Below are 18363 nucleotides of genomic sequence, written 5' to 3'. Positions count from 1 at the left end.
TTCACATCACTTATAGTTTATTTAATACGTTACGAATAGTTATTCAATTTATATTGCACGCATTGCAGCACTTGGTTACCTCACGTGCTCCTTAAGCGACGACGTTTTGACAGTTAAATTATAACTCTCATGTGAGACATGCTGTTAAATAATTATTATCTCAGCTTTTTAAAGGTTAACTACAATGATTCTTTATATTGAAATTCTAGTGGTTAGAGAACCTGTTTACGAAGCTTGGGGTCCCGCGTTCGATTCCCGTGCAAGCAGATATTTGTATGAAAAATACGAATCTTGCTCTCAGGTCTTGGGTGTTTAATACGTTATTTAAGTATGTATCTATGTATATAAGTATGTTTTCCGTTGCCTAGTACCCATAACACAAGCTTTTCTTAGCTTACTGTGGGACTAGGTCAATTGGTGTGAATTGTCCGTGATATTTACGTGCAGAACGATCGGTATCCGCCGACCAAGCCAAGTTGTTTTCAAAGGGAACCGTATGTTGTCGTAAATGCTGAAATATCAGTGTCCGGGGCCAAATATAAGGTTTTTTCAAACAGAAAAGTGCAAGTCGTCGTAAGTGCAGAAAGATCGGTGTCCGGGGCCAAACAAAGTTGCTTTCAAAGAGAGAAGTGTAAGTCGTCGTAAGTGCAGAAAGATTCGGCGTCCGGTTAACCAAAGGTACAATTCTTCAAAAATATCGGAACCGGTATAACAAAGGTATTTACTTTAATTCCGTCAAACATATTATTCGCATAGACTACGAATGACAATTTACAGGAATTACTTTAGCCGGCACTGTCAGTGCCAAATGTCAATTGAAATCCAAATCAATCTCCGTAGTATAACCACGCGTAAATTTTGAATTACTTCACTCAAATTAAAGACGACTTGGAATCTTACATCAGATCTTACGAGGGACTATCTAATTTCCCAACTGCCTCATTAGACGAACGATTTTTTTTAAACTAACCTATAGAGTTCTACCTATACCTATCTACCTATTAGTTTAAAATAACTCCATAGAAAACAGTTGAAAAGCATTTATCTCGAAACGGTTTCGATTTAACTAAAAATTGCAAAAAAATCGTCTCCGCAATTCAAACACCATTCAGTCCAAAGCTAAGGTCACACGCGCTCGCTCGTAATCCGGTACCCGTCCACAATGACCGCACAAACAACAGACACTGTCTGTGACGAACGCGTCCTGCTAACCGTAGCATTCGCGGTTATTGTATAGCCCCCAGGCACTGTGAATACTAGGTGCGCATTGTTTGGTCAGAATTAAAATTAGTCACTTTTGTACCTTGTCTCGTTACAGATACGTCTGCGATTTCATGAAATATAGACACACTGTTAATGCGATAAGGTGCTAAAGTTGTTTTATCAGTTGAAGAAATTCGGCGCGGGTGTGCGTTGTATGTTAATTTCACGCGCGAAGAGTGAAATAGTGGACCATGAATTTAAGCTCTTACAAAGTCATATAAGTAGGTAAAAAATCAAGTAGTTACATGTATTTAGTTACTTTAATAAAAGTGACCAAGTGCGGGTAGTTCGTGATACGAGTGCCGGTACTATTAGTGATCAAGTGCGGGTAGTTCGAATAACTCGCGCTGCTAGGCAGACTTGACACCCCACACTTCAGTCTACTCGTGACCACGGCAACTGTAACGTTGCCGAAACGTCGAGGTAAATATTACTTGTGTAAAAATAGCGTGATAAGTCCCGTATATGGTATTTTGACTATGAATTAGTCAGGTGTTTGCTAGTTGTTCACAATGACCATTTTTTTTACATTTTCTGAACCTCATTAGATTACAATCGATTTCGAAACAGCCCTTCTAGTGTGAACAGTGAACAAGCCAACAATGGTGCCGCAACAATAAGAATTAGTGAAACATAGTATGTATCTCGCGATATATCTTGGGACCTTGGCTGCAAGGATCGGGTGTTCCCACGCCTACTTGCATAGATAACGAGATCGTGGTCTCATAAAGTTGAAATTGTCCCTTATTAATTGCTGCAAGATGGTTATACTGAGTATACCTGTAGTAGAGCATAAAAGTATCAAGTCCTTTTGCTGTGTTAGTTTTTATTTGAATAAATGTCGCACCATGTGGTACGAGTTCTTTATCATTGAAGCTCTATAGAACGTGTTACAAAATAACCCGTAAAAATATAATAAGTTATTAAAGCGAAAAATGTTGTCAACTCTAGTAAGTTGTTATGTCATACAACCGGAGTTAGCATAGATTATTTAAAAGAGGGCCTTAACCTAATAACTACTTTAAAGCGCTTCTCAGAAACTAAGTAAAATATGAACAAACATTCTGCGTAGTTTACTCTATATAATAATATTAATTTGACTGGGACGTGGTTTGCATTGGATGAAAAATGTTTTCGCGGAAGTCATACAGTGATACAGCGTTATTCAAATGTTGTAACTGTACTCTTTATAAGGGACCTTTATCCTCCTTTTGGCTTTAGGGTTTTTTTTATAATATCCTATAAAATAATCTCTTAGTAAGTAACATAATTATTTATTTATTAATAATTATTTTCCATTTATATATGTTAATTTCCTCTGTGTTGTTTACAATATGTAATTGTACAGAATCAAATAAATAAATAAATCTGTTCCTACATCGCAATGTGAATGAAAGACAAACAAACAAATGGGAGATTACACTTCTCATTTTAACAAAGCTTATCACAATAGAAGCTGAAACCTAAGCCACTACGTGATAGGATGATACAGGAAGCTATTAGAGGTATCATTAGGTTGGCACATCGTGTCGAAACATCTTTCCCACGCGCTCTCGCAACTTGCGCTGCGCCTGCGACGCACGCGCTGCCACTGCGCCGATCAAGGAGCTACCTACCAATAGCTTCTAAAGGCGCTTACAGCTGCCTAAAACGTTAGGTTGTTTTATTCAAAATTTAAAAAATATTATGTCACAAAAAACTTAAATAAAGATAATATCTTTTATTTATATATTTTTTTTAAGTGATTTTTGTGACTCACAACTCAAAAAATTACGCTTGTCTTTTGGCTACCCTAAGTGTCATATTATCTCACGGAGATGTAAAGGCGGCATAAAGTACGAAAAACGGCGGCGTAAAATCACATTGACTACCAAGATTGGTTTTTTGGAATCTTTTTGGAGTGCCGAAAAGTTTCTCGATGAGGGCTACGGCATAGATGTCGCTAATGTCGCTGCTTAAGTGGCTAAATAAGAAACAACACAAGCTGAGATATGAGGTGCATAGGAGAAATTCGTGTCTGTATCGTTGTCCAGCGGTGGTGTAGCGGTATAGCACACGGCACGGAATGCCGAGGACCTTGGTTCGATTCCCAGCGCTGGTCTTATTTTTCTAGTTTTTTCTGTGCATCTATATTTCAGTTTGTATTTTCGACATTGACTACCCTTTTCGATCAGTGCAGTGATAGATATTTAAATGTATCGAAATGTGCAATTCGCAGTTGAATATGTATCAGTTGCAGTTGCAAAGCGGCGATGGCTCCTTTCAATTATTTTGCAATAACTGGTCTGGTGTAAGATACAGTTGATCAATAACTGCTCTACCACACTCTACTAGTCTATCAGGTGTTGAAAAATATTGATAACTAGTCAAAATGTAATCCCATAGGTGAGATGTCACGCAATTACCTCACTGTTTAATTCTTTACGATTATATTGCACTGTTAAAACGATAACCACTGGATACATGTCATCCTAAATTAATTATTGAAGTGAATATAATCGCATTCACGAACTCTTTCTATTGACACCTTGTATCGTTTAACAAACAAAAAAGTTATAGACTCAAACTCAAACTCACAACATTTATTGACAACAAAAACACACAACATCACAACAAAAACACAGTAAAAACATAAATAGAAGAAGAGAGACAAATTAGAGACGTTGTGCTGTAGTGTGATGCCAAAAGGACTCAGCTCAGCATGTGCCGTAGCCCTGTAACCAGAGCTACATATGTATAGGTATCGATGAAAAGAGAGCAGCTCAACTGGAATTTAAGAAACGAATGTGAAATCAACAAAAAGTTTTATTGTAGGGTGACGGCACCAATCATGGACATGTTAAACACAGTAGTATCCAGTAATGGACAGCAAGGATTCAATGCTTTATAACTCACCATTCATGAACTTTACCAGTTATGATCATCAGTTATCTGCACATAAGTGTTATTAGTTTTAGAAAAAGTAGCGTCCGTTTCTTAATATTGGGTTAGGAGAAAAAATATTCCATTATTGGTTCCTGTCCATGACTGGTGCCCTCATCTTATATTATTTTAAAACGCTTTGTTCTTGCCTAACTACTAAAAACTATTTAAATTTATACCAACAATAAAAAATAAACTCCATAATAACATTATCAACGGATAACAATCATTGCTTTAGAAATATCAGATCTATCTTGGTTGTTGTTTTTAGCCTTGACTTTTAGCTTGTTACAGCAGAAGTGAATGACTCGAGATTAGTTGAGATTATCCTTTTGATCTCGGACTAAGTTTTTGTTACGTTAGTTTTATTATAACTACCCGACAATGGAGCGATAATTCTGCGGCTTTTTCGGGTGGGGCAAAAAGTTCAGTCTCAACGACCGCTCCTGTCAAAGGCGATGCTATAATGTACAGATATAATGAATTATCCTTTGTCATCGTATATATTCGGAAAGTTCGTTTTTGTTATGCTACTTCAGTCAGGCTCATCAAATCAGGCAAGACAGCATAGGGGAAGATCACATTGAGAGACTAATAATCCATGGTTAACATGAGTTGAGAATATTTTTCGATTCTATAGAATAGGTACTTTACATTTTACATTTTATTTTACCACTTTGTCGGCATAATTGCTACCTACATAATATACCCATGCAAAATTACAACTTTCTATCACTAACAGTCTGTAAGTTAGCTTAAGCCACGGACCGTAATTTTTAAGTTTTTTTTAAATGGCCTTCCTGTAGAACTCTATAGGTTAGGTTGGATTATCTTTGTTTAATTAAAATTCCGAACAATTAATGGATTCAGAGAAATAACCTAACCAACAAAAAGTTGGAAAACCCCCGACATTGTCACTTCAAAGCTCAATACCTCAAAATGGCTGAACCGATTTTTATAAGAATAATCGCTAGAAAACCTGCTTTCAAATGAAAAAACCGCATTCAAATCGGTTCACCCGTTTAAGAGCTACGGTGCCACAGACAGACTCACATAGCGGTCAAACTTATAACACCCCTCTTTTTGCGTCGGGGGTTAAAAAGAGTTAGGACTTTCAAATATCATGCAAGACGATATGGAGCTAAAATATCTACGTATGACAAATCTTGGACAATTCGTGAAATTGACAAGAGCAATGTCGAGCTAAACTCGATTTGACAAGTGAATGAATTGGGGTTTATTTCATTAAATGGAGAAGAGTTCTAAATGTATACATCTAAATGTCTTTCACGCACGAGGTACCATGTTTTATATGATGATGAATGAATACCTACTCGACGCTTTTGGTGGCTTCTTTGGTATAAACTCATAATTTGAGCAATTGAATACATTTTTTACACGTAGATTACTTCAATTATGAGAGGTAAAACAACATCACTTTGCATATTATGATTAGTTCAAGTAAATTGAGCGTTTTTACAAACATAATAATTTACTTCATTGTTTCTGTTCTTTATTACAATAGTTTAATTGCTTATTTAAACAATGTTTTACATTGTGTTAACCGTATTGTAAACCGGGAAACAGTTAAGTTTAATTAACATTAATGAAGTCATGATCACATCTAATATACTTAGTATTATTAAGTTACAATTTTTAGTGTTTCGTAGTCAAAATGGGAAAGGCGGAACCCTTATTCTTATTACAAACAAGCAACCATATTCACAACTAACTGCTGTCTGCCAACATTCAATAATGGTGGCACTTGAAGAAGGACAGAGTTGCCCGCGACTCTGTCCGCGTAGAGTTCGTATGTACCGCGGGAACTTTGCAATTTTCCGGTATAAAAACTATCCACTTGAGGTATCCCATCTTAGGCCTCTAGGTTGGCAACGCATCTGCAATCCCCTGGTGTTGCAGGTGTCTATGGCCGGTGGTGATCTCTTACCATCAGGAGACCCACTTGCTCGTTTGCCATCCAGTCGAATAAAAAAAAAACTATATATATCCTTCCCCGGGACTCAAAGTATCTGCATACCGAATTTCATCTACATCGGTTAAGTGATTAGACTTGAAAAGGTAACAAACAAACAGCCTTACCAACTTTGGCATTTATAATTATTAGTAGGATTTACAAGAACGTTTTTCACACATCACAAAGAATTTTGAACCAGCAATCACTTTTGTCTCAAAAGACGATCTTTAATAGTTACATTATTTTGTTGCAGGTACACAGCAAAGGTCTGAAGTTCGGTATCTATGAAGACTATGGCAACTTCACATGCGCCGGATACCCTGGTGTGGTGGGACATCTTGCTGGAGGTACGTGCATCGTCTAAAGTTTCATTAACTTAAGTTCGAGAAATACCGAATAAGTTGTGATATTAAATATATTGACCCGGATAACTCACGTCTTAAATCGAGTTTAGCTCGACATGTTTCGGGCTAATCCGTAGCCCTTCGTCTCCGGAGCAACGCGACTCAGCGGCTGCTGCAACACGCGCACTGCGCGCCGCCGCCGCAGCTAAACTCGATTTAAGACGTGAGTTATCCGGGTCAATATATTTAATATGAGTGAGTCTCACGGTAGTTTTAAGTTGTGAGACATTAATTTATTGAATTAGGCGTTACTTTGCGGAGGTCCATATCAGTGAACTAAAAGAATTCCTTTGCTCACCCGCGACCTAGATTTGTGTGTGTTCTTACATGGTTCTTTCGAGTACAGTGTGTGGCGGTGGAGGAACTGCATGAACACGCATATCTTGCATAAAGTAGTTCATTGTGATACATTGTTGTCGATGGTTGATTACTCGTAAATTCGTAGCTGCCCGGACATGCAATGCAATGAAACTAACACAATGTAAATGAATCTTTATAATCACTCATATTCTTCCTTAGACCTATTAAACATTCGCTTGAAATTAACGGACCGGGAAAGTTGCTTACCTCTAGTTATCGGCTAAGCACATTGCTGACGTACCTAAATGTAGTGGTGTCACATAGTGACACAGGTTCTTTTCTTATACGAATCGGGTTTGATGGATGGCCCTGCCAAGCTTATTCTTCTATAGATATTTTTACTAAGCTCCTATGTGTCCAAATTTAAATTCTATTTTTATATGGACAATAAAAACAATGCTTGTAAAACAAAATCATTTACCAATAACCATCAACCGCAATTATGTATTAAAATTTGCATTTTTACCGACACTAGACTTAAGTGTTAAATAACCAGGTATTTATCAGACTTACCACATCGCACAAATGACTTATGTTACTTTACCTTACATCATGATAGTTATGTCCCAACGTACCTAGCAAAACAGCAATAGATTATTGCACGGCTGTCTTCATGGCTTACAAAAACTATAATACATATTTTAAATTCACTGGACACTATCAATGAAAGCTGAATGAAACCTAACAGTGCGCAGCTACTGTTTATTAAGAATTGTATTAAGTTACGTAAACAGGCGAGTCCAAGTCGCGTGCTTGCTTGCGAAAAGGCACTCGCGATTTCCTGAGCAAGTCTATTAACGCTTGGAGTTAACAGTTCACGCAACTTCCTTTGGTTTTTATTTTTACGGGTAAAGCCCTTACTCGTTATGGGTGTAGGTGTATCTTTTGCTACGATTCTGGTCAAAAACCTAAAAATAAAGATAGAATAACACACTTCACAAAATTTATAAATTAGCTTGAAAACATTAGACGCATTAGTCGCTGATCTATATTAATGAAGTTCATTTATAGCCGCGCGAGCATTATTTAGCTTTGACGAGTTCCGTTGGCCATCTACGGTCTTCTTCATCAGGTCCAGTTCACCAAATTATACTTTCTGAATGTAAATGCTTAATTTGGTGTTAAAAATGTCAAAATCGCTATAAGTGTGCTTATAAAATTTGTAGGTTGCCCTCGATTTCTTTAGGATTCCATCATCAGTTCCTAAATTGCTGACAACGGGACCACCTCGCAAGTATATTCTTTAAAACAAAAGAAGAATTTTGAATATCTGTCCACAATTCGCGGAACTATCACGTATCAAACATACATAAAACATACAGCCAAATTGAGAACCTCCTCCTTTTTTTTGAAGTCGGTTAGTAAAGTACTACATACGGGATGTTATGGTTAGTAGGGTTCTCATGGTTTAAAAACAGACATTTCTATTGCCATCATAATCACAACAGTTATCATTGCCATCCTGTTTCTTTTCATCCGTTACGGCCGTTACTAAGGTCTTTTACCATTAGACCGTCTATAATTAATCACATCACTTATACCATTGAATGAAGCATAACAATAACACGCACCATGCCGCGTGCTAGTAGGTTTGTCCATCGATTGCCATTGGAATCGTTGCAACGTCTTCCTTATTACACAACCTTGTCAGAAAATAGTCGTACAATGTCTCAATAAGTGAATTAGGCCTTAGAGCGAAATTTTTAATTAATAAAGTATTTTTTCCTTTCATACAAACATAATCGATATAAATGGCTTGCTTTCTCAATCATGAAGAGGAAGCTGTGTCACTGGTTAAGGAAGACAGAAAGGAAATGGAAAGAAAGTATGCAAAGAAGGTGATATAAAACTTTAACAGGAACAAGGTAGAGATAATTGCTAGATATTTAATAGGTTTCCTATTGCATGTTCATTCCAAGTGTATGGATTAAACGTGATCAAATTCGGGAATATAATTTAGATATTACATTAAAATTAGGTATCACAGGGAATCTGTTAAAACAATTTACGTAGGACGATTTCAACTTTTTGACAATATGATCTCATTCCTTATGCTAGCAAGCGAGAGATCACTCGATCCTTTCAGCCAATCACATTTAATAGACAGGGTTACTATTAAAAGCCGTAAATTGAAAGCACATTGTGATGCTTAGTAAAACAGAAATGGTAAGAAATACATCTTACCGCCATTGCCAAGAGCCAACTCAATTTGAGTTTGCATAATATCTAAGTACTTGCTCTCAGATTATTATTATTGTCATTATCATGAGGGGCTCTGTGCCCTTCAATTACGTACGGTTATGGTTTTAGTACATTAGAATGCGATTTTTAAATTGTGTCTGGTCTGCATGTACATACTTGCTGGGTCTTCCAATTTGTCACACATTCCAAACAATTAGAGCTCAAGGAGTCTAAGGGCCAAATAAACCGATTGAATTCAATGTGCGCTTCCATAAGAGAAGTGGAGCGGCGCCATGCAGAAATCGACCAGTAACATTAGTTGTATGTCATTTCAAGTCCTACCCCGCTCCACTTGTAATGTGGCAAGGTGACGTGAATTTAACTAACGTCATTGGCCAATTTTGTACGTCAACCCGCTCTGCTTTATGGAAGCTCTTCTAATTTTGCTATTTAGCATTCAGTGTGAACTAAATCTCAACTGGAATATTGAGTATGTGGCTGTTCTTGAGAACAATTTAGTATCACGATCCTAAGATTGAGATTTGTGAAGATCTGAAATATCCGTATTCGGTGTACTTACATGTGTCCAAACAGTCATGGCATGCTGCACAAATTGAATATCAGTCAGACATGTGGCCGTATTGTCTAATGCTCTGACATTCTCGATCGCATTCACCGTCTCTTTCTACCCTCATCTTCTACCATCTAAGAACAAAGTGGTGAAAACGATTGCGTTGTGATTTCAAGTGCGTTAGACAATATAATATAAGGCCTCATGTTCTCCGGTTTTTATCGCTTCCCCCTAAAAATCATAAAACTTTCTTATAACTAGAGCCCGAAAATTTCACGGCATTTTTGATCTGTCATAGTCACTTCTCACTTATCGACTCTACCTAAATGATATTGATAATGATATTATTGTAAAAAAATTATCGCAATATCTTTTATAAGAACACTAATGGAACACTTAGCAATACTACAGACTTTGAATATAAAAGTGAATTACTAAATTAAAAATTGTTACTATTATTGCATAATCCATATTTATGTCTTTTTCACATTTTCGCTTGCTCAAAAGTTAATTGGAAGAGATCGCTCTTTAAGGATAAAACCGTCTATCGGAGACCTCTACTTTTAATCTTTTTGAAAATGTTGTATAACGATATATCGATATTGAATGTCGGAAGTCGATAAGTGAGAAAGTCACTATGACAGATTAAAATGCCGCGAAAGTTTCGGGCTCTGCTTATAACTAGCACATGCGTTTTCAACCTTTTGGTTTTAACGGCACACTTTTCGTTCATCAAAGTTTCACGGCACACCAGTAAAAAATAGCCAACTGTGAGTCGGACTGGCGCGTAGAGTAGGTACCTAAAGGATTCCGTACAGTATACCCATAATATGTATAACATAACGGACAGCGGAGGCATATTAATAGGGTCTCGTTGACACCTTTTGTATGAATCGCATAAATTTCGCGGCGATCGCGGCACACCTGAAAATATACGCGGCACACCGGTTGGAAACCTCTGAACTAGCATAATTAAAACAGCCCAATTTCCTTTCAGACGCCGCAACCTTCGCGTCTTGGGGCGTGGACTACGTAAAGCTCGATGGCTGCTATGCACTCCCCGCAGACATGGATCACGGGTACCCCGAGTTCGGTCGCCAGCTAAACCTGACCGGCAAACATATGGTCTACTCATGCAGCTGGCCCGTCTACCAGATCTACGCTGGCATGCAGGTGCGAATGGATTTGAACATCTCTGTGGTATAGCGATGGGTGATCAACTTAGATGTCACCATCAAAATTTTCAATTGAATCATTAAAGGATGTAGAAACAAACAAGCCTTTGAATTTGCAAAACGCAGGTTTGATCAGGTTAACGTTATAGATCCGCAACAAGATTATCTGACTTCGTCATATCTGACTGAATAGATAGATATCCGCAACAGGCTTTGGCAGCAAGCTAAATTAGTATTAAACCTTCTGATTAGATTAAACACCTGACGTAGTAGTTGATTCATCAGTTGCCTTCTACACAAACGTTGCATCAAATTATGCTAAGGAGTTTACACATCACAATATCGATGAATGTAGAAAGCATGCTCTTTCACCCGAGCGAGACGCGCACTGCCAGACATTGGTCTCTTTCAAACACTTCGGAAGTAGCATGCTTTCTATATCCATCGATATCCAGCAACCTTAATCAATAACCACGTCTTCGTTATTCATGTATGTATGAATGGAAGATGCTATTGCATCATGCGTCTTGTGGTAGCTGTTAATGATTCATTATTGTTTTAGTGGGTTAACTACGTCTCTGCAAAATAGAAGCATTTATTAATCATACTCCACTGGTTTCAGCCTAACTTCTCGTCGATCATCGAGCACTGCAACCTCTGGCGTAACTTCGACGACATCCAAGACTCGTGGGCCTCCGTCGAGTCTATCATAGACTACTACGGAAACCACCAAGATGTGATCGTGCCTAACGCCGGACCTGGCCACTGGAATGATCCTGACATGGTAAGAAAAATATGTTGACGCCAAGATGAATTCCTAAAGTAATTAAAATTTAACAAGTAAAGCTGACACAATAAAGTATAAAAAATATGAACATTTTTGATTTGCTTTTTGACAATTCTTTCTTCTGTCTGTCCTCTTCTTCTTTCTTTCTTCTTTCCTTATATCATGAAACTTTTACTAATGAGATCTAAATATACATCCCCGTAAATAACGGTGATTTTGACTGACGTGCTTCAAGATTAACATATTATACATTCGCATGCAATTTAAGTACTATTTAGATGAGCTTTTATATGTTTATCTGCCATATATTTGCGTTGTAGAAATAAATTATTTAAGATAAATATGAATTATATAAAATGTGTCATAAATATTATAAGTAAATATTTTAATAGATAGACATTCTATACCCTTTACAGGGTGTCATGTACCTACCATCTTGTAAAACTACCATCTAATAATGTAATGAGCATGAATTTGAATGAATAAATATGAATATGAACACACAATTATTCTCTTTTAATTCCAGTTGATCATCGGAAACTTTGGTCTATCATACGAGCAGAGTAAGACCCAGTTCGCGATATGGGCCATCCTGGCGGCCCCATTGCTCATGAGCGTGGACCTTCGCACCATCCGGCCGGAGTATAAGGCTATACTTCAGAACAGGAAGATTATTGATGTCGATCAAGACCCTCTTGGGATTCAGGGCAGGAGGATATACAAGGTGGGTTGTGACTTTTAAAAACCATCTTTTGTAATTTAAACAGAATAGAAAAAACATTAACAAGTGGCATCATAACGAAGCACACGCTGATTATAAATAAGTTCAACTGAGCATGGTAATGACAATTTCGTATTATGTAATTTTGAAGCCCATAAATTCAGCCGTGTTGAATTTAAGAGCTTTCGCATAGAATTGACTTTACAATGTAATGGTTTGGAGACGACTATCTGCTGATTTAAGCTACATCTGCTTCTCATTCTTGGTAAGTGAAGATTTGATAACATGCCATATTGTGAACATCGTGCACTAAGTGCCATTTAGGTAGTTACTTACATAGTTAAAGAAAATGTTGGTTAGTTATAATGGAAGTAGGTAAATAAAATGAAAACTGGAAAGCCGGAAGCAAGCAGAGCTCTGCAGCTGCAAACGACACATCATATCATGTTAACCATGCACTTGAAGAAAGACGTATTTAAAAGTAAAGAGAAATAATATTTTTGCTTTGTCGTACGAGCTCCAATAGTAGATTGCACAACAAGAGCATAAAACGAGCCATTTGAGCCGAGACGTTCATATACCCGAGCCGGTACGGCGAGCGAGGATAGACATGTCGCGAGAAAAATGCGTTTGATCTTTTATACTCTGCTTTTCACTTCGACTGCGAGGAGAGGAAATAACTACGGAGGAAACATTGTTCACTTACTAAGTAGGCTTTTATTTTTCATGCATTGCTAATATAATTATAAATGATAAATAATGGTTGATAATGATTATTATGGTTTTAGTGATTTATTTGATTGATTTTTAGTTTTATACAAATTAAAATTATTAAAGAAATATATAGAAACTTTTTTGTTTGTGGCTGCTAACACCTGATTGCCTTGATCTTAGACGAAGATTTTACTTTATGCACTGGAGCATAAAAAGTCATTTCATGTCGGCTAGATCCAGCATAAACACGAACTTTACGAGCATGAGAAGTGAAAATGATATTTTCACCTCAGCATCTCGAACAAGCAGGTTTTGCTATTAAAAATCAGTGAGCAAAATCGCATTTTGCTCACTCCGTGAGACAAAGTATCTTTTTTTTATTCTAGTCAATGCTGAATCTACTTACTGAATTCCAAATATTTGAACTTCACTTTGAACTGGCATACATTTCTAAAATGTAAAAATTTTACCACTCTTTTAATAAAGTATGCAACCTCGTTGCGCGAAAGCCGCTGCTCTTGTTTTTTTTTTAATAAAAGCGTTCCGTGTACTACCTCTAAGTCTATTTATGATTATGTAATAGAGATCCTAATAAAAACATATTTAAAGGTTTAATAACGTTTACAATAAACTATACGTTTTTTTGCATTTCGTGTTTTAATCCCTCGCTGCTCTCAGGATTCTAACTTAGAATCACTCACTCATTCGCTTGCTCGGGATTCAAATTCAACACTCGCAGCAAAAAACAACTTTGCTATCTTGTTGCACAAATGACTATTTTAGTATTTATTATTTCTTCAATTGGATTGGAATATTCCTTGCCATAATAGTATAGTCGACCAAGAAATTGGGTTAGCCCTTAAAACGTCAAAGCCTATTTTCACACACAAGTCAATATGACAATCAGCCTTATTGTATCATTTCTGAAGTAGGAACTGTCATAAAAATTGGTAAAGCACTTTCTTGGTCGACTATACAAAGACTATATAGCCTGCTGGGCAATTTCATTAATTACAACTGATGTCTGATATACCTATGTCACTACTTACATGTCATTTATAGAACTAAGTTAACAATTCTCACTAGTCTAGAAAAAAAGAGGCGCTAAAAACGGAAAAACTCAAATAATGCTATCCGTTCTGCGAATTTATAGAATTACCTTCAAGCAATAGATGAACTCTGTTTCTTAGTAAAAACAGTTTGTAACAAAAAGTATAACCAATCAGAATAAATACCCAATTGTCAACATCCTGTCTGCAAAATGCTTGTGCGATTAATTCATTGTGATTTACCATATTTTTTATAGACACAATTTAAAGGTAATAAAGTACTAATGACAAGCACACGCGGCTTTGATGATCGATGATTCAGTATTTTTATCCTCCTCTTAGCCGTCCAATCGTTGTTCATTGACCTTTTTAAGGATTGGTATAAACATTTTTGATTAGAAAATAATACGAGTGCAAAATGGGACTTTGTAATCCGACTCATCCCTTGGCAAAAAATTTCGACTAAAGGCAAATAATCGATATTCGCAACAGGCTTCGTCATTTAGTTATGGCTGTATTCTCTTAATATTTCCAGCACCGTGGCATCGAGATCTGGTCCCGTCCGATCCTGCCTATCCAGGGCCAGTACTACTCGTACGCCGTGGCTTTCGTCAACCGGCGGACGGACGGCACGCCCTCAGACGTCGCTGTGACGCTGCGGGAGCTCGGGCTAAACAACCCTGCTGGATACAGAGTCGAGGTAAAATCAAAATTATTAAGTACAAGTTCTATTACTATTGGGTTGTAAGTTTTATCAATATTAGGTGGTAACTTCAGCAGAATACATAGTTGGAGTTAGATCAACTTTTGTTGTGTAGAAAAATATTCTTAGGATTTTCCTTTATGACCTCTTGTGTCAACGTTTAGGTTTCACATGGCGTAGGTCACGACTGATTGGATGGCAGTCTTGTGAACTGCAGGAATTGTAAAGTAGGTGAAGACATAGGAGTGCAGTGAGGGTAGGCAGCGCTAGCAGCAGGGTAGGCAGCAGTACTATTGCTTACCCTTCGTTGACATCTATCTTACGGCACTAGACTGGCTGTTCGGAACAAAACGCGCGGCGCATTAATCGTCAATATTACTTTGACACAACCCCTGTCACGGACGTCAACAAACTATAGTGAAGCGTTCACAAAACCGCGCTATGATCTAATTTTGTGCGCCGTTTTGATGTAAGAAACATGCAGTCTATACATAGATGTCGATGGTACCCGCACTGCACGGCCCAGGGTGAAGCTGATTCGTTTCCTAACTTTGTCTTTTATTTCAGGACCTGTACGAAGACGTGGACTACGGTGTCCTCTCGCCGCAAACCAAGATCAAAGTGAAAGTGAACCCCTCAGGTAGAACGTGTTGCGCTTGTTCAGTATCTGGGCGCGGTGTAACATCCTAACATCACCCAGCTAGTGCTGCTTAGGGTAGGGCAGGGTCGCGGTAAAATAGCTTAGGGTGGTAGGGTTGGGTCGCCGTAAAATGAAAGCACAGAACACTTATGACGGGTCGTATGTAACTTAGGGGTTATCTATTAACTACATGAAGGAATAGAATCCTGCATAACCCGATGCATCCCACACGCCAGCGTTGGATATCTTATTGAGGATTTCCTCCTCTAAACAAAAAAACGTGAGTATAGCGGCTATTGAACGCGAATAATGAATCGTTTACGTGCCATGTGACGATTATGTACCTAATATGATAAGCGCGCTTTACAATCTCCCGTCATGAGTGATTTGTGGAAGTATGCAACTTCACTAGTCCGGAAATGTATGAGATGCGGGGTTAAAGCAAAAGCGACAGTAAGCGAAGTAGCATTAGTGTCCAATTAAACTATACGGTTTTGGCGTTAAATTTCAACTTCAAAAAATCATTCGGGGTATCCGCAAAATCGTGGCTACGTTTATATTCCGCAATAAATGGGACACATACAATCACAAATATCTGCATTTATAATATTAGTAGGATAATAGTTGTGCTAGTAGCAAAGAGCGCAGTCACCATTATTGTAAAAACAATACCTAAGTATGCTAGCTGGGAAGCTTTATAATTATTTATTTTATCATTGGTAAGAGGTTGTTTAGCTTTAACAGGTTTTGTGGCGTCAAAAAGGTGAAGGTATGGTATTATAATGCGCAAACGCATATTTAGTGGAGCAAAATGTTTAGCGTCAAACAATCACGTTAATGCCACATCATTGACATCATAATTGTCAAGGTACAGTCACCTGCATTATTATCTGCCACAGCAGACCGTACAAAAATATCTGAGATATCTTACCGGCCCTAGAAATAGAGTCGTAGTAGATATTTATGCACGCTTTGTGGTGTCAGATATATTGGTGTTGGTAACTGTACAAGGGACGAGACGTGGCTTTTGACTGATCAGTGGGGCTAGATGAAGTCATGTTGTATAGTTGATAACGCTGTAAGATTAGAATGATATTTAAGGTACGTACCTATACATATTACGGCTCTATACATATATGCTCGTAATTATTAACCCGTCACGCGTCCAAGACTCTACATTAGACCCTAACTTTTTTGTGCGGGAAATATCCTAGAGACTACCAGTAGTCTCTTGAACATTTCCCGCAAAAAAAAGTAAGGGACTAATGTAGTCTCTAGGACGCGTGACGGGTTAAGAAAATATAGCGAAATATAGCGAGGCCGGACAGGGATGCGAGGCCGGCAACCCCACTTTCCGGCCGAGGCATGTATAGTGCTTTTCTCAAACATGACATGAAATAAAAAAAAAAAAAAAAAAAAACAAGCTGGCGGGACGCTAGTCTGGTTGCCCTGTTGCGTGCGCGCGTGTCGCGCTGGCTGCTGGCGGGCGGCGGGCGGCTGCGGGCGGTGGTGCTGGGTGTGGGCGTGCGCCGTGTCGCAGAGCGCGCGTTGAATGAAACAAAAGACGGTCGCATTGCCGGCCAGCGGCCTGCAAGGTTGTATGAAATCTTTTTGCAGGCCGCTAGAGTGACCGCGCGCACGCAGCTGAGCCGCAGCGCCTGCAGCGCGATACTTCTCGGCTTATTATTTGTAACAAAACGTCAATATTTCATGTCATGTTTGAGAAAAATATTTTTCCATCGCATTTTATCGAATAAGTTCGTGCTTTCTCAATTAGCTCCAGTAAACTTCAGTAAAAAAGTTGAGAAAACACGAGATAAACACAAACTTTTCCGAAAAAACACGATGGCAAAACATTAATATTGACTACATCTGTACGTGGTAACGGAACCGCTACGGACCGTAATGTCTCTTGTCTTTGTCTATAGTCCATTCAGGATAACATTGGACTCTAGAAGGTCACAGAAGAAGACTAATAATATAATGATGATGATGATGATGATGATGATGATGAATAAAAGAAGTAATAAATTGAAGTCATAATTTTGATTATTTTGTAAGTAGATTAATACGTAATTATTTATTGTACGTTGCGTTTCTTGCAGAATGTTCTTTACCTCTGCCTCTTTAGGTATTTTATAGGAAGACGTTTCTGTTTTTAACAAATTAGGAAAATTGTGAATGTTTGTTTGTTACCTACCACTTCACGTCTTAACCGCTGAACCGATTTAGGTGAAATTCGGTTTACAGATAGTACAAGTCCCAGGGAAGGACATAGAATAGTTTTATCCCGGAAAATTGCATAGTTCCCGCGGGATAGCAATAAACGATTCTACGTGGACGGAGTCTCGGGCAAAAGTTAATTAATGAATAATTGAAACCAATATTGACGTCTTCGATATTTTAATTAGAATTAAGTTTAGACCGTATACTAAAAAACTGCAATTTATTAAATGACTTCTTAAAGCGTGCATTATAAAGAACCTTTTTTCCTTCTGTCCATTCCTATGTTGAACAGACTGTAGCTACACTGATTGGTCGGATTCTTTATGTCTCATCTATGCTGTTATTCAATAAAAGGTGATAGATTTTCACTTTTTTGCTTGCTTTAATCAAATTACGGTTTAGCCAATGCTACACTACAGCACTATTGACCCTTTTCCAGGCACCTGCAATGTAGACACACTACTGCAAAATTAATCATAGGTTTATAATATGAAAATAGATACACGGGTACCTCACCTATCAAAAGACGAGATCTTCTTTCATACAAGTGTTCGCCTTGAGAATGAACCACTGATTAGTTGGAAACATGTCGGGCATACGTCAACTTCGATACGTGAATATGACCCGTGTTTCTATTTTAATAATTATTTCTATGTCTCTTGGTAGTTTTAT

At 37.9% G+C, this 18363-nt stretch overlaps 1 protein-coding gene across 1 annotated transcript in view; it reads left to right on the top strand.

The window, feature by feature from the left end:
• The window catches only part of LOC141435752 (alpha-N-acetylgalactosaminidase), a 70462-nt gene that overhangs the window by 49248 nt on the left and 2851 nt on the right, over positions 1–18363 (top strand). The window contains exons 4-9 of the mRNA XM_074098540.1: positions 6414–6507; positions 10674–10849; positions 11474–11635; positions 12165–12362; positions 14658–14822; positions 15393–15465. Coding sequence (XP_073954641.1) covers positions 6414–6507; positions 10674–10849; positions 11474–11635; positions 12165–12362; positions 14658–14822; positions 15393–15465 — 868 coding nt within the window. The remainder of the gene's footprint in view (positions 1–6413; positions 6508–10673; positions 10850–11473; positions 11636–12164; positions 12363–14657; positions 14823–15392; positions 15466–18363) is intronic.

This window comes from Choristoneura fumiferana, chromosome 15 (assembly GCF_025370935.1).
Source record: "Choristoneura fumiferana chromosome 15, NRCan_CFum_1, whole genome shotgun sequence".
NCBI classification, from domain to species: Eukaryota; Metazoa; Arthropoda; class Insecta; order Lepidoptera; family Tortricidae; genus Choristoneura; species Choristoneura fumiferana.
This window is presented reverse-complemented; position numbering and strand designations above follow the sequence as displayed.